General features: G+C 38.6%; 6 protein-coding genes across 8 annotated transcripts; 1 reads left to right on the top strand and 5 right to left on the bottom strand.

Annotated features, from left to right (window-relative positions):
* On the top strand, nt 6780–7697 carry LOC104718956 (early light-induced protein 2, chloroplastic-like). The gene is made up of 2 exons (XM_010436787.2): nt 6780–7172; nt 7258–7697. The coding sequence occupies exons 1-2, from the start codon at nt 6945–6947 to the stop codon at nt 7600–7602; spliced, it is 573 nt and encodes a 190-aa protein (XP_010435089.1). The 5' UTR covers nt 6780–6944; the 3' UTR covers nt 7603–7697.
* LOC104718954 (1,2-dihydroxy-3-keto-5-methylthiopentene dioxygenase 3) lies at nt 7973–10106 on the bottom strand. 2 transcript variants are annotated; one of them, XM_010436783.1, is made up of 7 exons: nt 9994–10106; nt 9530–9641; nt 9336–9430; nt 8761–8875; nt 8563–8687; nt 8414–8484; nt 7973–8294 (listed from the first exon to the last, which is right to left on the bottom strand). In XM_010436783.1, exons 1-7 carry the CDS (start codon nt 10012–10014, stop codon nt 8231–8233), a joined length of 603 nt encoding a protein of 200 aa, XP_010435085.1. In that variant the 5' UTR covers nt 10015–10106; the 3' UTR covers nt 7973–8230. The 2 variants fall into 2 exon arrangements, with proteins under 2 accessions (XP_010435085.1, XP_010435086.1); XM_010436784.1 differs by having other exon boundaries at nt 8563–8669.
* On the bottom strand, nt 10394–13258 carry LOC104718953 (protein TIFY 4A-like). 2 transcript variants are annotated; one of them, XM_010436780.2, is made up of 9 exons: nt 13011–13258; nt 12795–12934; nt 12514–12677; nt 11978–12068; nt 11802–11889; nt 11391–11450; nt 11089–11152; nt 10829–11016; nt 10394–10740 (listed from the first exon to the last, which is right to left on the bottom strand). In XM_010436780.2, the coding sequence occupies exons 1-9, from the start codon at nt 13126–13128 to the stop codon at nt 10733–10735; spliced, it is 921 nt and encodes a 306-aa protein (XP_010435082.1). In that variant the 5' UTR covers nt 13129–13258; the 3' UTR covers nt 10394–10732. The 2 variants fall into 2 exon arrangements, with proteins under 2 accessions (XP_010435082.1, XP_010435083.1); XM_010436781.2 differs by having other exon boundaries at nt 10829–11013.
* Nucleotides 13743–15635, bottom strand: LOC104718952 (1,2-dihydroxy-3-keto-5-methylthiopentene dioxygenase 2-like). The gene is made up of 7 exons (XM_010436779.1): nt 15525–15635; nt 15068–15179; nt 14894–14988; nt 14538–14652; nt 14329–14453; nt 14179–14249; nt 13743–14065 (listed from the first exon to the last, which is right to left on the bottom strand). The coding sequence occupies exons 1-7, from the start codon at nt 15540–15542 to the stop codon at nt 14023–14025; spliced, it is 579 nt and encodes a 192-aa protein (XP_010435081.1). The 5' UTR covers nt 15543–15635; the 3' UTR covers nt 13743–14022.
* Nucleotides 15781–18861, bottom strand: LOC104718950 (protein TIFY 4B). Its single transcript, XM_010436778.2, has 9 exons — nt 18597–18861; nt 18277–18416; nt 17987–18159; nt 17390–17480; nt 17203–17299; nt 16798–16857; nt 16493–16556; nt 16202–16392; nt 15781–16125 (listed from the first exon to the last, which is right to left on the bottom strand). Exons 1-9 carry the CDS (start codon nt 18712–18714, stop codon nt 16118–16120), a joined length of 942 nt encoding a protein of 313 aa, XP_010435080.1. The 5' UTR covers nt 18715–18861; the 3' UTR covers nt 15781–16117.
* Nucleotides 18931–19754, bottom strand: LOC109126853 (protein TIFY 4B-like; the record flags this gene model as incomplete). The annotated part of the gene is made up of 3 exons (XM_019230731.1): nt 19479–19754; nt 19159–19298; nt 18931–19041 (listed from the first exon to the last, which is right to left on the bottom strand). Coding segments are annotated over exons 1-3 (369 nt in total), but the record flags the coding sequence as incomplete, so codon positions are not given.

The following is a 21155-nucleotide window of genomic DNA, read 5'->3' as shown; positions in this document are numbered from 1 at the left end:
GGAAAATACGTTTTAGGAAAGTTTCAGAGCTTTACAGTACGGGCAACGTTTGAAGAACTTCCAGAACTTACATTTCGACGTACTTGGTGTCTATGGAAATCTGAAAGAGTCATCTTTCTCCTTGAAAAGGAATCAAGTCAATCCATCCAACCATCCGGACGTTATGCCCGATTTACCGAGACGTACCTTAAACTGACGTAAGGAGAACCATCAAACCAATGGGTTTTTATTGAAGGCCTGACCAGCTACCACCACGGTGGCCCAGTCCAAGTCTTCACCACCGTTATAGAAGCTTCCTACGCCGCCCCTTGTCATGCACTTAACAAGAGAAGACGTTTCTACCCTTACAAAACCCTAAATATAGACAGAACCCTATAAATACTTTTCTAAGCCCTAGGGTTTTGTGTGTGCAATCATTGGAGCAACCAAAAGACACGACCAGAGGAACAGCTGACGTCCAGACCTCTCCCTCGTCCCTCTCTTTGAAGTTTTGAGATCCACCAACTCTTTCTATTCTACTTGCTTTGTACTTTGTTTCTAAGGGAGAAGATCCTACAACTTTGTTTGACAATCATTGAAGTAATATCTAAAACCCTTTTCTCTATTTATTCTTTTATGTTTATGAATTGTTTAAACCTTGCTTTGATGATTCCCTTAAACATGCTAGAGTAGTTTTCTAGTTGGGTTTAAAGGGATAAATCAAAAGGGGGAGATGATCTTAGTTTAGGTGGCAATTTTTAGGGTTTGTTAGATTTAAATCTGTTTATTCTATGCTTTAATTCTAAGTCTTTACTTAATGCTTTAAGTTAGCCTCATGAACTAACTATGATCTAAAGTGTGTGTGCTTTGCCAAAAGCTTGCATGTGTGCTTGACCTAGCTTAGATGTGTGGGGAGACATAGGAAGCACATACCCCTTACCTATGGAATTCCACGGATTATAATCGAACCTGTTTTAAATGCTTTGATCTATACGTCGTTGCCTGCGACAGTTGAGTAACGAATTGTAGTGATCTTAGACGGTTAGCTTGAGAACTTTAAGTTAACGGTTCATTAGTGTTTCGTAGTCCGAGTTTTAGATAAACAAACTAACCTTAAACTTTCCTAGATAGATAGATCATTGAACCACTACGATTCCTCTTGATGCCTAACGCTTGTTTTATTATTTTACTTGCTTTTATTTACATTCATTTGCTTGCTACAACCGTGACAACCAAAACCCTATTTTTATTGAGTCCTAGCCTTACTTACCTCCGTCAGATTCCGTTAAACAACAACTCTCTCTCTCTGTGGGATCGATCCTTAAATACTACTACCGATTAGCTGTGCACTTTCAGCAGTTGTGTGGTCTTTTTAAGGTAAAAGATTTGAAGTGAAAAACCACACACATCAAAGCTTTTTGGCGTCGTTGCCGGGGAGAGATTGTTGTTTACAAGAGTCTAGGAACTAGAGTAACGTCTAGGACACCTTGCTTTTAATTTTTCTTTTTGTTTTTCATTGTTTCAAGAGACCTTGAGGATGAACTTCGACGCTCTCCCAGGAGATTTTGAGAATCTCACAATAGCCGAGCTCATGTCACGCTACCAAGCCACGGACGGAGACTCATCCGGTCCGCAAGCCCACTCGTTGCAAGGTACAAGCATTGGTCACTCTCGACCAAGCATTATACCAACACTTAGGCGACCTTGTCGCAGTGCTTTCACTCGACCATCTGGAGGCCGAGCACCACTTGGACCAGCTTACTGCCGAGCTGACCACTCTTACACGCCGTACCACATGGATGTGCCATGCTGTGCAATGGACCATCACCTTGATCCGCAAGAAGTTATGAATGTCGATGTCAATGAAAACTTTTTTCTATGACAATTGAAAACCAATCACTTCAAGGAGCTCTTACAATGAACACAAGCTCATGAAGATGATGGATGAACTTATATCAAGTCAAGAGGAGGCTGATAGAGTTCTAAATGCTAAGTTGGATAAGATGAGCATTGAGTTTGGAGCCAAACTCGAGACTATAACCAAGGACGTTACACGCTTGGAGGAGCAAATCAATGCTGTCAACAATCAAGTCTTAAACAACACGGAGTATATTGATGATGACCGAACAAAAATTATCAATATGGGTTACACCATTGACACCATCAAGAGCCGTTTAGAGTGGAAGTTTGAAGCCTCACAAACCTTATTCAACAACCCGGACGAACGCAACAACTGGAACTATGATCAAGTCTGTCACTCTGATGATGCTGAAGAGGAACATGGAGCCTCATTTGATGATCCAACCGATCCTAACAAGTCCAAGGAGTGGACTTGAGAAAAAGATTACCCAACCGATGAGGAAGAAGCTTAATTCGAGGAAAGAGCTATAGAATATGAAGATTTGCCAATGGAGAATGATGAGCCTTATGATCTATCATCTGCTAAAGAAGATGGAGAAGAAAAGCTCAAAGACTTCTACTGTTGCATGACATATCAGTTGCCTAATGAAGAAGTTACCGAAAATAACAATTTTCGACAATTTCAACACCATGAAGAAGCTTTTTACCGAGGTAACCCTAGAACCCGACCATTTTCAGCACCATATGATGTTTATGAAGATTGGGAACCTGTCCCAAGTCACCGTCCATCACGTTTTCAAAGACCCTATCCAAGGAGAGCCGAAGCCAATTTAAACCATCCCTACCGAGATCCTTTCCGACTTCCACACCAAGTGTACCAAGACAACCATCATAAGTCTACATAACAAAAAGCTGAAGAAGAAATGATGCTAAACTTTATAAGTCGGATGACAGACTCTCTAGATGGGACTATGAAGATGCTACATGGAAACCTTGCTATTGAAGTTAAAAGAATAGATGATATTTCTATTGAAGTTAAAAGAATAGAGGAGGAAAGTTCTAAAACTGCTGAAGCCATTGAGAGGAAGTTCCATTGTCTTGAAGAACAGCAGAATCAACATTCAAAGGAGATAAGAGAAAATGCTAAGGAGATTAGAGATTGCAACATGAAGATTAACACTTTGGAGAGCCGTTGCTGCAATAACACCGAAGCTATTCTTAACAATACCTTCGACCTGTGAAACCATATGGAGAAGTATGAAGAAAGAGCTAAGAAAACCGAAACCAAAGTGGAAGAGATTGGTAAACAATTTGATACCTTGGGAGACACTCTAACCGAAGAGTTCACTAGTCTTCTTGTTCCACTACTTAAGTCTAATATTGGAGCTAAGCAAGCTGCCATGGAAAAGAGAATCAAGTATCTTGAGGAGAATCTGGAAAGCTCAATCTCGTGTGTTGCTGGACACACCAAGGAAGAAAATCGAATCGATGGAGAAGAAGAAGGAAGAAAAAAAGAAATTCTTGATGAAAAAGGAAAACTTTCATGTTTCCTTTTAGGAAAAGGAATTCTTGGCCCTATAAAAACAAGGGAGAACCCTACTCCTCCTCCACAATATCTCGACGTGAAAGAAGTTCCCCTAGAAGTGGAAGAACCTAAAAAAAAATTTTGAGAGATAAGCTACAAGTTTCGATGGAGACCAAGAGTTCTACACCCGATTTGCAAGAGATCTCTCAAGGAGAAGAAGTTTCAATCCTTATCAAGGATTGTTTTGCTGTAACAACTCTTGAAGCCTCACCACCACGAAACCTTGAAGGTCTAGGAGAAGAAGAAATCGTTGAAGAAGAAGAGGAGCATGAAACCGACTATGAGGATGAGTCCATTGGAGATGATGGATCCGATTTTTCTAACCCTCAACAAGGAGAACCAGAAGCTGAGCTGATTGTAGAAGAAGGAAAGGAGCACCAAACTTCCGAGTTTGGAGAGATACAAACAGTCTCTAGATGGGATGAGCGCCCAAGAGACAAGTTTAAGACTTTGATGAAAGCTATCCCACCCCACATCTCATTCGAAGAAGCATGGAGCAAGTTCCCATTGAAGCGTTTCTTCATGGAGAGCTATATTACTGAAGAACATGTGGAGGATCACTTTAGAGAGGCAAGACTATCTCTCTATCCAAACGCACCAGCCGAAACACAAAAACTATGGCGTAGAAGACGCATTAGCGAGGAAGACTTGGAGAAGTTCAACAAAGCTGTCAAAGCTTTACCCCTTGGTACGTCTTTCATGAATGCTTGGTGCCAACATGATATCTCTCGTTTATTTTTGGAAAGCAGAGAATGGGTAGAAGAGATTAGAGATCTGTTCCTAAAAGCTTTGGAACCTGAAGATTTGTGAACACTACACAAAGTTGAGAGCCCTGGCCGATTCCTCATCACTTGTTCCATCAATGGTGTTAAATTCGAAGATGCATTATGTGATTCCGGTTCATGTATCAACATCATGTCAACCGATGCTGCAAGGAAGATTGGCTTGAGACACTTACAACCCTCAGACATACGCATAGGACTCGCCAACTCCTCATTCACAATACCCGAAGGAATGGTCCGAGACATTCATGTGAGAGTTGGAATCTGCAATGTTCCAACTGATTTTCAAGTTATCAATGCTGAGAAAGGAAGGTTTACACCACTTATCCTTGGAGGAGCATTCCTAGCCACAGCCGGAGCCGTCATGGACTGGCCTAACCGAAGAATGACTCTCACCAACATCAATGGAGACATCTTCTATGAAGCTAAACCATTCAACCCACCTACTCGACGGTGTAGAGAAGAAGACTATGCAAGAGAGCCACCCGATAACTTTGATGGAGAAAGATTCAAGAGAGCTTGTCTAAGGACAACCCACTCTCCTCACCCTGCTTGAGAAAGCAACTAACGTCGAGCCAACGACGTTAAACAAGTGCGCTTCTTGGGAGGCAACCCAAGCTAGTAAGTATTTATTTTTAGGATTTATTTTCTTTTACTATTGATATTTTTGCATTTTAGTTATCAGGTTTTTATATAAAAAAAAACATAAAAAAAAATAGAAAACAGAAAAGCCAAAAAAAAAAGAAGGAAGAAGAAGTACCCATGGATTAGCAATGCACAACTATGTCTAGTGGCAAGCACCACCTACTGACCGGCCATGTTCAATGTGACCGAAGCAAGCCGAAGGCAACGGATCAATCACAATCCTCATGTGATCGATGTCGAGAGTCCCCACTAGCCATACCAGCCATAGCAGATGCCATGTCCTGCACCGTGTACCACGTACCGCACCACCGTACCAGCTGCTATGTCCGCATCCGTTCATCCGTGTACCGCGAGACTAATCCGAACCACCACCATCCTCACCACCAACCATCACCATTCTTTTATTTAGGTATGCATTTGTTATTTTTATTTTCTCGTTTTTATTGATGGTTTTAGGTTTTTGTTTCAAGGAGGATGCATTTAGATATATCAAACAGAATTCGATTGAACTTAGCCTAGTTCAAACTCGATGTCAAGCAACCAAAGGAAGTTACAAATGGTTAGTCACCACATTTTCATTCCACAGCCGACCTCTAGACAATTTTTTGGGAAACCATAAAATGTTTTAGAGTCGACACAACATCATTCCATCAAGGTGACATTGTTCTTAAACCCTACACTTTTCCTACCGAGGACGGTGTGATTTAAGTCTGGGGGGAAGGATGTTCCATCCTATACTAATGCTACTTTCTATTTTGTTGACTTGAGACCTTTTTCCACTTTTTACATCAATAATTTTGACATTTTTATCGAGTCACATTTTTTTTTTATTGAGTCAAAACTAGTAGGGGATTATGATCTTATTCTAAAGGTTTATTTGATTTGGATTAGCACTCTTATGATTCTTGATTATGCCTGACAATAGAACCGAAGTTTGGAAAGACTGTGAGCCGACTCAACAATCCCCCAAATCCCTATTCGATGGATATTCAGGTGATCTAACGTTGTCTCTAACTTTTATAGGACCTAAACTGGACTTAATTATCAAGCCCTGGGAATTGGTATACATTGGACTAGATCTCTACATTAAAGCCACACAAGACATTGCACTTCTTCAAGAGTATGTTCCTCTCTCTCTTCCCTTCAATACTATTAGGAAAAAAAAAAGAAAAAAAAGAGTATAAAAGATGATATGATTTTGATCAGTTTAGAGAGGTAGGTAAATTACCTGTGACCTCCTTATTCTACTCTTGAGTCAAATGATCCCACAAAACTTGGAAGCGAGGGGGAGGTAAATTACCGATGACCCTAGTATTCGCCTACACCTTTGATTTAAAAAAAAACAAAGAAAAAAAAGAGAAGTGAGAAAAGGCCGAGGAAAGGAATCATATGAAAAAAGTCTTGGCTTAAAGAGAGTCTGCAAGTCATTGATCGAAGTTATTGCTTGCGAGTTCTCTCTACCAGAAACAAAATCTCCCAAGTGAAATGAAGTTGAGCCGTTAACTTTGTTTCTAAATATTTTGAGACAATCTTTAGTTTTCTTTACGTGTTTTACCAAACCCACTTGGCGTTGGCCAATCAGAAAAATACAAGGAAGATATGTCTCTGTGTGTGATGAAAGAAGGCACGTCATCAGTTTAGTTGCACTTTTTCAGCTAGACGTGGCTCCTTTAAGATCTCACCTCACTCTCTCGATTTAAAATTCTTGGCTACTACGTGCTTTTGTGTCTAGCATTAAATTCTCAAATTCCTGATATTTTAATTCTTTTTCACATTTTCAACGATTTCAAGTGAAATAATTTTATTTCTTTTCTTATATTTTTTTCTACTTATTACTCCACTACACACCACAAACACAAAATACCTAAAATATAAGTATCCCATAAATCAATAAAGATAAACAAAGACATAAAATTCAGAAAATACTTGACCTATCATTCACATTTCACCTCGATCTATAAATAAAGACCTGATCTTTGAGTTACACCACAAACCAACTCCACCTCAATCCTCAAGTCTTTAGAGTTAATTCAATTCCTCTCACTACTTCCAATCTCCTTCGATCCTTAGCATTTTAAAAAACCAATTCAGAAATGGCAACGGCGTCGTTCAACATGCAGTCAGTGTTTGCCGCTCCTTCCGGTGGATTGAGTTCATGCAACATCAGAAACACAAAGCAACTCTTCTTCAAGAGGAATGCTCCGGTTGGAGTCAGGTGCATGGCTCAGGGTGATCCTATCAAGGAAAACCCTTCCGTGCCCTCGACCTCAACTTCTCAATCGCAAATGCCACCATCTCCTCCTCCAGTTAGCAAGCCTAAGGTATATAGTCTACAGATGATCTAATATGCATGTTACTGATTGATATAAAAGATTTGTGAGCTGAATGATTTGGTTTCTTGTTTAGGTGAGTACCAAGTTTGGAGATTTACTAGCATTCAGCGGTCCAGCGCCCGAGAGGATTAACGGGAGACTAGCCATGGTTGGATTCGTGGCTGCCATCGCGGTGGAGCTTTCAAAGGGAGAGAACGTGTTCGCTCAGATCTCCGACGGTGGCGTCGGGTGGTTTCTTGGGACAACGGCGTTGCTGACGTTGGCATCGATGGTTCCGTTGTTCAAAGGAATAAGGGCGGAGGCAAAGTCAAAAGGGATCATGACGTCAGACGCTGAGCTATGGAACGGTCGTTTCGCGATGCTCGGTCTAGTTGCTTTGGCCTTTACTGAGTACGTCAGCGGTGGGACTCTCGTCTAAGTCTTTTTTTGCTCTAGTTTAAGGGATAATCATATTTTGAGAACGATTTGTACATGTAATGCATAGTTTGGTGATATTTACTATGTTTCTAAAAAGCTTTGAAGTGTTGACATGAATCAAAAATTATTTATTGACTCGAAAATAACAAGAGAATAAGACGGACGCAAGACTGAAAACTAGTCTAATACACTACACAAAGGCTTCTATAACGGAATTGCAAACTGGGAGCTGGAAAATGACATTGAAAGAGAAATTTTAATTGGTCATTAACCCGGATAATTGGATCAAAGGGTCATAGGGTATTCGTATCCGTATAAGCCAAAAGATTGTAGCTTCGAACTAGTTCTATTTTTTTTCTATTTTTGATGTATTTTGTCAACATGAACATCTTCTGATTCTTATTTAATTATTGCAGAATATATAGACGACATAAGGGTGGTAAGTTATAAGTTAACATACCATGAAACATTACAACAACACCAAAGCCACACGAATGAAAGTGTCTTCAGGGAGACTTCATCTAAACATATACATATCCAACATGAGACAGATCTCTCTTTATTGTACACATATCCAACATGAGACAGATGTCTCTCTTTATTGCACGCGTAGTTTATAAAAATCTCCTCTACGCTGACGCGTCAATGGCACCGCCTCCGTTCACCTTCACGAAGTTATCGATGTACTCTTTCCTGTAAAATAGCCGTTTCAAGTTTCAATATCCATAAAACAGTTTTCTTGTTTATTTGCTTGGATAACGATCGGAGAGTAAGCTTTTGATGATACAAAAGGGGAAAACAGGACATTGTACCTTGCAGGGAGATGGTCGTGTGGGCGATTGTATGGTGTCCACACCGGTTCACCCACAAAAAGCCGCATTGCCTGTTTAACAAGATGTTTCAGTTTCTTAAACAAGCAAAAGTATATGATAAAATTAACCAAGGGAAGCTAATATTGAACCTTGATATAGTTGTCTGAGTCCGTGGTGAAGCGATGATATATTCCAGCAGGCAAAACTATCATACCACCTTTCTTTACCCATACTCTAATCCAAGCCTCATTGTGATCTCTCACATCAAAGTACCCTTTAGTCCAAGGAAATTTAAACATGAATCGAATTGAAGTCTTACAAGTAAAGCAGCCAATACAAGTACTTACCACTTCCTGCAACGCAGTAACGGATCTCTTCATCAGTGTGCAAATGTTCATCAAAAAAGCTCTTTACTTTCCCTTCATAGTTTGGAAGCTTTTCCGGGCATACCTCACAAAAGTCCTGGAAATTTAAACAGTTTTCAATCGTCAAACCAAGACTCGAGCAGATAAATATACACACACAAACAAAAACGTTTGGGAATCATCGAGTTATTAACACAAAAAAAAAACTTTAAGCTCGGAAAGTGTAACAGAGAAGGAAACGGGTTGTTTAATCTCCCTTGGATAGCTAACGTTAGCGGAAGAAGAACCAGAGAGATTTGATAGTTAATGACAAACAAATAGCAAATCTTAAAATCTACCAAGAAACAGTATAAACCCATTTTTCACTACTTGCTCTCTAACGAAGTCACAACTGCTATATTCGGCTACATTCATCCCTTGGCTAGTTATAAATAAGGTTTAAGCCACTGAATGTATTGAAATGTCAAGAAAAAGCACTTGGTTGAAACTGAAGAGCTAGCAATTCAAGTCCAACGGATAACAAAACAAAGATATATATAAAGAAAAAGGTGACATACCGTGTAAGAGTAACCGCGAGATTGGCGGATCTTTTTCAGTTCTTCATCGGTTTCATAGTTATCAGCATCAAGTCTCCAGCTAAGCACTCCAAGCTCTGTACACTCAAAACATTACACATAAATAAAAAAAAGCAAACAACAGTAAAAAAAAAACATTACAGAGAGAACACAAGAATGAAGATAAACACAAAAACCTGCAAGTTTGTCCAAAGATACAAACTCCTTAGGATCTTTGTGGTGAGGAAGTCTCTGATCCTCATGGCTATCATCCATATACCAAGCCTGGATCACTTCCTCTCTTCCATACTAAGCAATAACACACAACAACAACAATATGTGAATCAAGAAGACATCAATCTCATGGAGTCATGGTCATCACATCAAAATCAGTTATTATAAACCAAACCACTAATCCAATATGATTAGCCACTGTATAAAGAAATTCAACATTAACCAGAGAAAATGTTCTAAAGCAATCAAATTCGATATGTTACAAGTAACATCCGAGATAAGGCAAGCAAGCTAAAACACTGTATGAGCCAAAACATCAAACACGAATCTTATGGACATAATAATATTAATATAACAATCGGCGAATTCATGTTTCCGATGAGGAATTGAGAAATTCGGAATTCAGAAAGAAGAGATTTACGATTACCTTGACAACTTCTTCACCCATGGTTATACTTGTTTGTTCCTCTTCTTCTTCTTCTTCTTCTTCGTTATGCCTTTTTTTTTTATCGTCTTCAAATCCACGCGATTAATAATGACCTCTCCTTTTCGAAAAGAAAACAAATGCTAAAAGACTAAACTACCCTCCATCCGGCGGCGTGCGTGCGTGCGAGCGAGGGTAGCGCCGCCTCTCTCCACATAGATCCGTTTCAGACTATTATTGGTAAGTTTAAATTAGAAAAATTATAGTTTGGCATAGTGTTTTATGCGTTAGAATCATCCATGTCAACTCATATCACAATTGTTTAATCTTTGACAATCAACAGGTATTGTTAAAAAAGTTCAATGATGGTAAAGTAAAAATTAATGGTTTAGAAATGGTCAAAAGAAGTGAAAGGTTTGGTAAAGAAGTAGTCAAAGCTAAACAAACAGTTTGGCGAAAATAGTCTTGTCGTTAAAAAGACGGCATTTACACATTACTAACAAGAAAAATGAAAGCCCTTGTTTCATTTTTCCCTCTCTTGCTTCTTGTTTCTCTCTAGTCCCCCCAAAAAAGAATCAGAAACAAGAACTTACCACTAACCTACGAAGCTTCACAAAAACTATAGACCAAAAATTATGAGTGCGACACGGAAACGCAAAGAAGCCCATCTGAAGAGAAGGTTCTTCTTATTTTAATAACCTTACCAATGCTATTAATAGCACCTCCACGTTTTGGCATCTTGTTAAATATCTGTAAACCAAACCAATGAGAGTTTTTGAGTCAAGTCATTCAAACCTATTGGGAACAAAGCTTGCCATATTGATCGTCTTCTTCTTACCTTCACTGTTTAGATCAACTGATAGATTGGGACTTTTTGTTTGGTTTTCAGGTGACTGGCTCTGCAGTGGAGATCTTGTTCGGCCAAAGTTTTGTGAATATGCAGCATTCATTCGTGGCTGACGATTTAGAAACAGTTCCACGCTAGAAGACGCAACTCCTGGAGACTTTTTGGCCTTAAGGAATCTTCTGCACATAAACAAAACGTATCAGTTTTTAGCGATTTTGGAATTAAAGTGGTAAGTGTAATATAAAGAGCACCTGTCCTTCCGCTTTTCACGATATCTTTGCAACGACACCTTTCTGTTCGCCTGACCCTCCATATCTAAATAACGACCCAAAAAAAAAACATATGAACAAAGGATAAATATAAGATGTAGGTAGCAGGTCAAGCTTATCCGCCTCCAAGTTAGCAATTTTAGCATAGCATTGCACAGGTGAAAGCAGTGTCGATCAAAATTTTATTCGCCCGGGCCTGGTCACTGCGACCCCCTTTGACTATCAAAATCGTGAGCATCAGCATGTAGATTCATTAAGAAATATGAAACTGTTTATAATTGTACCAGAATCACGAGAAGAATTCGCCCTCTCAAGACCAGTTAGGGGGAGTTTCACCATCTTCTCTGCAATAAGAATTCAAAATTTCAGTTTAACTATTGACTAGTTCAAACTCGATTGTCAACAAAGAAAGTGAAATCACTATCACAAAAAGGTGCAATGCATATTCATTCACAAGCTAGTATAGCACCACACAGCATTTAGAAATGCTTTATTTGGTCAAATGCCTCCTTTCAAAATTGGACAAAACAAAAGCAGTTTTTGACAACAAGAGAAAATTAAAGAAGATCTATTGCATCACAAAAGCTGGTCCATTAACTTTTTCAGTTTGATGATAGACAAAACAAAATCATTTCAAGTTTGAATCATCTATCTATCAACTGAAAAGCAAATCGGACACTTTAGTAAAAGCTTACCTTTACTCATGGGCGTACTAGTAGAAGAAAAGATACAATTTGCCGGCAAATCAATTGGATTGGCTGCAAAGTGCATGAGTGACTGGGCCTAAAAACCAAAATACAGGATGAATGATCAAAACCACCCCATCAAAATTTCTATATTCAGGCTAGACAGAATAATGTGATTCATTTACCTTTTCAGATGGTACTCCATCATACACATTCACTTTTCCACTATAGAATATCGTCATTTGCCCAACTAGTGCACTTGACTTAGCTGGACTTCTGATGCAACATTACAGACAACTTGTTTAAACAGCATTCGAGTAGTTAATTTGCTTATACAATAACATATTACATGATAGCGAAACTTCTACTAAAAGCTTTCGAAGATGGACTACCACAACAAAACAAAAAAAAGCCTCAGAAACTAAACTTTTTGTTAACAAGGCATGTTATCAGTTCAAGTCACATCATTCCCATGTCACCAAATTCCACAGAAACTAACACAGAACAAAGAAGATATGGAAACACTAACTAGAGATACAGAGGAAAACCACAATGAACTCACTTTAAATCACATGAACTGGTTGAAAAGATGTGATGCTAAACCCAAAATACTGTCAAACCAATCCACCATCAAAGCCATGAACCATATACTTATGTGACTCTTTTGACACAAGGAAGTAGAAAGAAATCACATTGATTCAAAAAAACCAAAAATGTAAACCTGGGAGTAACAACAGTCTTGTAGGTATCTTTCTCAACTGAACCACCGGAGAACTCAGCTGATCTTGGAGAATCCCTTCTATGGCACGGACCTTCATCTTCCTGAAAACGATTCTTGCCACAAGGTTCGAGCTCATTGCTTAGCTCAGTCGACGTTGTTGTAACCTAAGGATCCACAAGTACACACAGAGCAACACACAATTTCCCCTAAATCAGCACAAACTAAGTAACGATTCTACACGAAACAAGAAGGCAAAATTAGGGTAAATATAGAAAGCTCACAGGAGGCGGATTTGGCGGCTGAGAAACGAGGATCTTACGGAGGATTCCGGCGCCGGAATCGTCGCCGGGCTCATAGAGAGCTTTAAGTGATAAAACTTGCTGGATCGCCTGAGATTTGTTCCACGAAGGCCTGCGCATTCCTGTTTCAACACGTGTCAGTCCAAAAAGCTCATCGGCTTACAAAAATTCCGAGAAGGTACAAAGGTAGAAGAAGACCTTTCTCTTTGAGGAATTTGCGGCAGTCTTCGCGAGTGAGCTGAGAAATGTCCTCTTCAGTCAACAGTTTCAGAGGCTTCGCGAGTATAGACTTCGCTGTAGACACTCCTACATCCATCTCCTCCTCTTCTTCACCGGAGTTCCGACGAGAGAGAGCAGTGGCGTTTCAGTAATAATTGGGAGGGTTTGGGGGTAAAATTAGGAAGAAAGAGAGAGAGAGACTTGAATGAAAAAGAGAGAGTGAGGTCGAATAGTATTCTATGGGCTTAGAAATTTGGGGGAATGGTTTCTGGAGCAGGGGAGCTCCCTAGACTGCCACGTATGATTTTCTCTTCTCTCATTCTTTTTTTTTTTTTTAATCCCTTAATCATGGCTGCTCCGAATAATTATACTTCTTTTTTAATCCCCGATTTTTTTCATTTTTATCTTTCAACTAGACTTGCCGAGATTATAAAATAATTTACTCTGCAATGCTATGATTTTTTATAGAAATTGGAAAATAGAGGAAAAACGTAAAAAGGAAATGTGTTTTAAACCTATGTCCTTTTCAAACCTCATTCCACGATACGAGTTCTTTTTTTGGAGTTGAAGATGAAATGTGTTTCTTCACATCGTCCGTGATTTGGAGTAAACCAAAGACATGGAGAGCCACTGACAAGAACGGTTACACGATACGCACGCAACTAGTGCCTTACGATATACGTTCGTCATTCAGGATATTGCACATACTGATACTAGAGCCAACTAGTTATTTATTTAGTTGCAACAACCACAAAGAAACGTAGGAAAACAATGATCCCACTGTAATCCTTGCGTATACGACAAAGATGGTATAAGAGATCCATATCATAGAGTGTAATTAAGTTTACAACAACTCAAACATACCAAAGCCAGCATTCTACACAGGTATGCATTATAAATTATCCAATAATTGAGAGGAAAGCTCTCTTTATTCTTTAAAGGCCTTGTTTATAGATTCTTCACTTCATAAAGCAAGAAAGAGAGACCCTCCCTAAGCGGAGGCGTTGATCACAAAGTTATCGACATACTCTTTCCTGTAAAGTATCAGAATTTCTTCCTTGAGTATCTCGCATTTGTAGCACAAGAGAACAAACAGAAGGTGGGTATATTTGATGAGACAAGAAGGGAAATCAGGAAATCATCATACCTTGCAGGAAGATGGTCGTGTGGGCGATTGTATGGTGTCCACACCGGTTCACCAACGAAAAGCCGCATCGCCTGTTTAACAAGATGTTTCAATTTCTTAAACAAGCAAAAGTATATGTGATAAAATAGACTACGAGAGCTGATATTGAACCTTGATATAGTTTTCTGAGTCCACGGTGAAGCGATGATATATTCCAGCGGGTAAAACAATCATACCCCCCTTCTTTACCCATACTCTAATCCAAGCTTCATTGCGATCCCTCACATCAAAGTATCCTTTATTCCAAGAAAAAGAACATTGAGGACTATATACATATATCAATTATTTTAAAAGTAAAGCAGCCAATAAAAAGGACCTACCACTTCCTCCAACGCAGTAACGGATCTCTTCGTCAGTGTGCAAATGTTCTTCGAAAAAGCTCTTTACTTTCTCTTCATAGTTTGGAAGCTTTGCCGGGCATACTTCACAAAAGTCCTGGAAATGGAATTTAAACACTTTTCTATCATCAAAACAAGACTTGAGCTCTTGCAAACATCAACTGATTTTCATAAACAGTTCCATTTCAGTCAAGTGTTTACAATTGAGTAAAACCCTCAGAGAGTTAGAACAAAGACTTGGTCAAAAGTAAAAAAAAAATCTAGCATTCAAGTCTAATAATAGGATAGCAAACAAAAACGTGAGAAGACAATCATCATATAAAGAGCACAACACAAACCGTGTAAGAGTAACCGCGAGATTGGCGGATCTTTTTCAAATCCTCATCAGTTTCATAGCTATCAGCATCAAGTCTCCAGCTAAGTACTCCCAGCTCTGCAAACTCAAACATTACATGTTAAAAAAAAAATACAAGACAATAGGAAGCATTGCAGAGAGCACAGCATTAACACACCTGCAAGTTTGTCCAGAGATACAAACTCCTTAGGATCCTTGTGGTGAGGAAGTCTCTGATCCTCTTCGCTATCATCCATATACCATGCCTGAATCACTTCTTCTTTTTGATCCTTCACAAACACACACACAACGAAATGACATCATTACCTTTATTATGCTAAGCAAAAAAACGCATATCCAAATGGGGAAAAAACATGTTCAGGCATTACAAAATCTGATCTTTTAACCATTATAAAACTTCACTAATTAGAAAAATCACCATCGATATCAAATCCCGAGATGATGCCCAAAAGAATTAGTGATGATGATGATTCGAAAATCGTCGAAACGAATCGAATCACAAACCCGTACCTAACGGAAAACGATCGGCGATTCATGATGGCATCGCAGAAATTGGAAACTATCGATCCTCATAATCAAATCAGAAAGCAGAAGAGAAGAAGATAGAAACATACCTTCACCGCTTCACCCATCGTCTTCTCCGCTATGCCTTATTCCCCCTTCGTCTTCAGAACCACGCGATGATTACTCAATTCAGGGTATCGTTTTCAAAACTAGGAAAAAAAAATAAAAAACTCAAGAAAAAGACGAAAATACCCCTATTTTATCGGTCAACCACAGAGATGCTTTTCCTATCATTATAAAACAAAAACAGTTGTGTTGATCTCACATGTTTAAAAAATAAACATATTAAATTATCTCAGACACATCACAATGAAGTTGTGTTGATTAGAAGAACCTCAAGATTGGTATCATCATCAATAAGGTCTCTCTCATTATAAGACATCATTTACATAATACAAACCGCCACATTCTCCTCTCGTCTCTAGCCTACTCAAAACTACATACCAAAAAAGATGGGATACACAAGCCGTGAAACAAAAAACCAGACACTGATCCAGCTCAAACTCTAAAAGCCAATGCTTCTTCCACAATGAACGAGAACATTCACTGTTTGATTTTTGTACTTGGCAAATTTGACAAAAGAACAGTATTGAGCTTTACAGCTCGCCTTGTGACCCGAACGGAATCTCACCTCCAGTTTTTGTTAAAGATCTATAAAACAAGCGACAGGTATGTTTTGAGGGGAAACCATTGGGAACCATTCAAACCAATGCTATTTATTTCATACCTTCACTGTTAAGATCGCTGTTTAAATCAACTGAGAGATTGGAACTTTTTGTCTGATTTTCAGGTGACTCGCGAAGCCCTGTGCCGCTAAGGTTTTGTGAATATACAGCGTTCATCCGTGGCTGACGATTCAGAAACATCTCCAAGCTAGATGATGCAACTCCTGGAGCCTTTTTGGTTTTAGAGAATCTTCTGCTCAGAAAGAAAGGTTTATCATTATTCAGCCATTTTTGGGATTAAGCGCAAGAATGTACACGACATTATTGCCACAACGATTGTTTCTTTAACGCACCTGTCCTTTCGCTTATCAAGATATCTTTGCAATGACACTTTTCTGTTCGCCTGACCCTCCACATCTTCAAAAAGACCAACAAAACACCAGGAATGATTGTTAATTAACAGGATTTCCAGTTCATACATCACAGAACAAGCAAGAAAGTTTATCTGCCTTAAGTAAAGTCTACTAGCATTGCATGTAGAGGTGAAGAGGTAGACCAAATTTCCTTCTCACATGTTTATAGCGCTCTCAGTGTTTTAAGCATTATTAATATAACAGGTTTCTATATCATTATAAGGCAATATGAGCACTGTCTGTACCAGAATCACGAGAAGCAGTTGCCTTTTCAAGACCATATTGGGGAAGCTCAGCCATCTTCTCTGCAAAACCAGATCAGAATTTCAGATGCTTTTGGACAAGATTGATCATCCGAAATCAAAATCACAAACAAGATCATCTGCATATTCTACACAAGCTAGTATGAGTAGCAGCATTTAGAGATGCTTCTTCGGTTATTTAACCATGCCAAATTTGGACAAAATGAAATCCATGTTTGTAAAAAAATATAAATATATAGAAAAAGATCTACTCTAACTTTAAGAAAAGCTTGAGATGCAGTTCCATTCACATTTTACAATTAGATCATACAAAACAAAATCATCTAAAGTGTGAAATCATCTATCTGTTAACTGAAAAGCGGATTAGACACTTTAGCAAAAGCTTACCTTTACTCATGGGCTTCGAAATCATTCTACTAGAAGCAAAAATACCATTTTCAGGCAAATCGATTGGATAGGCTGCAAAGTGCATAATAGACCGCGCCTGCAAACCAATGTACGGTAAGCATCATCAAAAACATGCCATCAAAGTTTATTCCTTTTCAGGCTGGACAGAATAATGTTGTTCATTTACCTTTTCAGGTGGTACTCCATCATATACATTCACTTTTCCACTATAGAATATCGTCATTTGCCCAACCAGCGGACTTGTTTCAGCTGGGCTTCTGATGCAACATTAGAGACGAAGTGTTCAAAAAAAAACTTGTTTGGAAAACACTGAAGTAGTAAATCGTTTATATAACAACAAACACATAATGGCAACAAGCTTCCGTACATTGACTACCACTGAAATTCTAGTTACTAAAAAGAAATCATTGCAGAATCCACAAAATATCGACCAATGGGGTAAGTAACTGAACTTTTTGTTGACTAGCAATGATCACATCAAGTCATACAAAATCCCCCTATTGATAGTCCTTCCTTTCACCAAAAAAACCAGAAGAGTAGAACGAAACCAAGAAGATCTGGAAACACCAACTATAGATGCAGGATAAAGCCTCTATCTGACTCTTTTAACCTAATCACTCTTAGACATGATCCATACAGAAACTCTCTTTTTCTAAGGGTGTGATGTCAAAACCAAACACTTCCTTCTAAGATCACAACTTAATTATAGCTATTCTCTGTGATAAACAACATTCAAAGAGCATAATAGACTAAAAATGTAAACCTGGGGGAAACTGTCTTTAAGCTATCTTTCTCAACTGCATAGTGAGGAGAACCACCAGAAAACTCAGCTGATCTTGGAGAATCCCTTCTATGGCACGGACCTTCATCTTCCTGAAAAAGATTCTTGCCACAAGGTTCCAACTCGTTGCTTAGCTCAGTCGACGTCGTTGTGACCTAAGAATCCACGAGTACACACAGAGCAACGCAAAATTTCCCCTAAATCAGCACCAACTAAGCAACGATTCTACACGAAACAAGAAGGTAAAATTAGGGTAAATATAGAAAGCTCACATGAGGCGGATTTGGCGGCTGAGAAACGAGGATCTTACGGAGGATTCCGGCGCCGGAATCGTCGCCAGGCTCATAGAGAGCTTTAAGTGATAAAACTTGCTGGATCGCTTGAGATTTGTTCCACGAAGGCCTGCGCATTCCTGTTTCGACACGTGTCAGCCGCCATTCTCGTAAGGAGAGAAGAAAAAGAAAAATAAACTCCGAGAGAATAGAGAAATTCAAAAATTGACTAAAGCAAAGCACACAAAAAAAAAAATATATATATATCCGAGACCAAGATCCTCCCGGAGAAGACAATAAGACCGGAGAAGAAAAAAGACCTTTCTCTTTGAGGAATTTGCGGCAATCTTCGCGAGTGAGCTGAGAAATGTCCTCTTCAGTCAACAGTTTCAGAGGCTTCGCGAGTATAGACTTCGCCGGAGACACTCCGACATCCATATTCTCCTCCTTCTCAGATTCCGGCCAAACGGCCTCACCGGATCCCCCCAACAGCGAGAGAGCAGTGGCGTTTTCGTAATAATCGGAGGGTTTTGAGGGCAAAATTAAAAGAGCGAGCGAGAGAAAAAAAGAAAAAGAGAGAAAGAGAGTGAAGAAGTAATAGAAGAAGGGCTTCAATTTTAGGGGAATGGTTTTTTTTTTCTTTCTTTTTTTTTGAGCATNTGATCTTGGAGAATCCCTTCTATGGCACGGACCTTCATCTTCCTGAAAAAGATTCTTGCCACAAGGTTCCAACTCGTTGCTTAGCTCAGTCGACGTCGTTGTGACCTAAGAATCCACGAGTACACACAGAGCAACGCAAAATTTCCCCTAAATCAGCACCAACTAAGCAACGATTCTACACGAAACAAGAAGGTAAAATTAGGGTAAATATAGAAAGCTCACATGAGGCGGATTTGGCGGCTGAGAAACGAGGATCTTACGGAGGATTCCGGCGCCGGAATCGTCGCCAGGCTCATAGAGAGCTTTAAGTGATAAAACTTGCTGGATCGCTTGAGATTTGTTCCACGAAGGCCTGCGCATTCCTGTTTCGACACGTGTCAGCCGCCATTCTCGTAAGGAGAGAAGAAAAAGAAAAATAAACTCCGAGAGAATAGAGAAATTCAAAAATTGACTAAAGCAAAGCACACAAAAAAAAAAATATATATATATCCGAGACCAAGATCCTCCCGGAGAAGACAATAAGACCGGAGAAGAAAAAAGACCTTTCTCTTTGAGGAATTTGCGGCAATCTTCGCGAGTGAGCTGAGAAATGTCCTCTTCAGTCAACAGTTTCAGAGGCTTCGCGAGTATAGACTTCGCCGGAGACACTCCGACATCCATCTCCTCCTCCTTCTCAGATTCCGGCCAAACGGCCTCACCGGATCCCCCCCAACAGCGAGAGAGCAGTAGCGTTTTCGTAATAATCGGAGGGTTTGAGGGCAAAATTAAAAAGAGCGAGCGAGAGAGAGAGAGAGAGAGAAAAGAGAAAGAGAGTGAAGAAGTAATAGAAGGAAGGGCTTCAATTTTAGGGGAATGGTTTTTTTTTTCCTTTTCTTTTTTTTTTTTTTGAGCAGGAAGCTCCCTAGACTGCCACGTAAGCATCCTACTAGTCTCACTATATTATAGCCTAATCATACCTTGTGCTGATTAATTATTTTTTATTATAAGGTAGAAACAGTTTATATTAATTTAAAAATAATATATATAGGATATTTTAGCTAAAGCATACAGATTAAGAAATTTTTACTTTTAATAAATTCAATCAATCAGAAACAATACTGCATAATATAAAATATTAAACTAATCTAAAAGTCGCATAAAAATTTGAAAACATCCTATATTATGAAACAAAAAACTTTTTTAAAACATCTTATATTTTGAAAGAGAGAGAGTATAGCATTAGTGCAAACAAAAAAATGACAAAAAAACTTATTTTAATTGTTGTTCAAAAAAAATAAAACTTATTTTAATTAAGAGTATATTTTTTTGTTTATTAGTGAGTGGATGTCAATTTGCATGGGATATTTTGGATTATTAATAACTAATTATTTCTATAAATAGATAAGAGTTATTCTAAAAGTAGAAAAATATATCTTTTGGTTTTTTTGTTTGTATACTACTTTAGTCGATTCTCTTTGAACAATGAAAATATCTATCTTTGACGATTTTATTTTGTTTGGTTTAATTCATTCTTTACGATTATTCAATTTGTGGAAGATGATCAATCAGGTTCTTTAATTTGTTGACAAAAAAAAAAGATCAATCAGGCACTTAACATAATTCGGATAAAGATTTATTCTTGTTATACTCTAATTCTCTAAATAAGAGTCAAATAATAACAGCGAAAATATGATTCAGATTTGTAGGCCAGATTTTCAAATCACTTTCTAGTTTATCTATGTTCTACTCGATGGGACTTGGTTATTGCGACATGTGATATGGCAGCCCTGTTTGTCAGCTTGGTTCAGTAGAGGCAATGGTATTAATACTGTTCATTAAGGTCGTTTGTGCTAACCATCGATCGGATAGGCTTTGAGGAACTGTTACATTGGAAAGTTTATGTGTAGTGTAGAGGTTGTGATTTGTGAATGTCTTGAGAAAGTTTGAGACAAAGAGTTTAGAGAGAGACTCGGGCATTGCCACACTTTTCAAAAAATTTACATATGCAGTGTTTAAGATTTACATATGCAGTGTTTAAGACAATTATTGTTCATAAACATCACCCGGTAATTAAACACCAAAAAAACTATTCAATTCTACTACTAGTACTAGTTGATAACCTATTTTTGATGGCTTAACATATATGAGAGACGTAGATCATTTTTTTTTTCAAACAAACCCCATTTCATTAATCTAGTAACAAGAGCTCACTTCTAAAATGAGTCTTTACAACCGTCAAC

This window comes from Camelina sativa, chromosome 10, assembly GCF_000633955.1.
Source record: "Camelina sativa cultivar DH55 chromosome 10, Cs, whole genome shotgun sequence".
NCBI lineage: Eukaryota > Viridiplantae > Streptophyta > Magnoliopsida > Brassicales > Brassicaceae > Camelina > Camelina sativa.
Note: the sequence above shows the minus strand (reverse complement) of the source record. Positions and strands in the feature narration are given on the sequence as shown.

Excerpts from the sequence above, each read along its gene's own strand:
- LOC104718952 (XM_010436779.1), bottom strand. Across the intron at positions 14,454-14,537 it reads TTACTGCGTTGGAGGAAGTG|GATACTTTGATGTGAGGGAT; the intron begins GTAGGTCCTTTT and ends CTTGGAATAAAG. Across the intron at positions 14,250-14,328 it reads ACTCAGAAAACTATATCAAG|GCGATGCGGCTTTTCGTTGG; the intron begins GTTCAATATCAG and ends CTTGTTAAACAG.
- LOC104718956 (XM_010436787.2), top strand. The coding sequence starts at position 6,945 with ATGGCAACGGCGTCGTTCAACATGCAGTCAGTGTTTGCCGCTCCTTCC. Across the intron at positions 7,173-7,257 it reads CTCCAGTTAGCAAGCCTAAG|GTGAGTACCAAGTTTGGAGA; the intron begins GTATATAGTCTA and ends TTTCTTGTTTAG.
- LOC104718953 (XM_010436780.2), bottom strand. The coding sequence starts at position 13,128 with ATGGATGTAGGAGTGTCTACAGCGAAGTCTATACTCGCGAAGCCTCTG. Across the intron at positions 12,069-12,513 it reads AAGACTGTTGTTACTCCCAG|AAGTCCAGCTAAGTCAAGTG; the intron begins GTTTACATTTTT and ends ATGTTGCATCAG. Across the intron at positions 11,017-11,088 it reads CGTGAAAAGCGGAAGGACAG|AAGATTCCTTAAGGCCAAAA; the intron begins GTGCTCTTTATA and ends GTTTATGTGCAG.
- LOC104718950 (XM_010436778.2), bottom strand. The coding sequence starts at position 18,714 with ATGGATGTCGGAGTGTCTCCGGCGAAGTCTATACTCGCGAAGCCTCTG. Across the intron at positions 18,160-18,276 it reads AGCCGCCAAATCCGCCTCAT|GTCACAACGACGTCGACTGA; the intron begins GTGAGCTTTCTA and ends GTGGATTCTTAG. Across the intron at positions 17,300-17,389 it reads ATGGAGTACCACCTGAAAAG|GCGCGGTCTATTATGCACTT; the intron begins GTAAATGAACAA and ends ATTGGTTTGCAG.
- LOC104718954 (XM_010436783.1), bottom strand. The coding sequence starts at position 10,014 with ATGGGTGAAGAAGTTGTCAAG. Across the intron at positions 8,876-9,335 it reads CTCGCGGTTACTCTTACACG|GACTTTTGTGAGGTATGCCC; the intron begins GTATGTCACCTT and ends TTAAATTTCCAG. Across the intron at positions 8,485-8,562 it reads ACTCAGACAACTATATCAAG|GCAATGCGGCTTTTTGTGGG; the intron begins GTTCAATATTAG and ends CTTGTTAAACAG.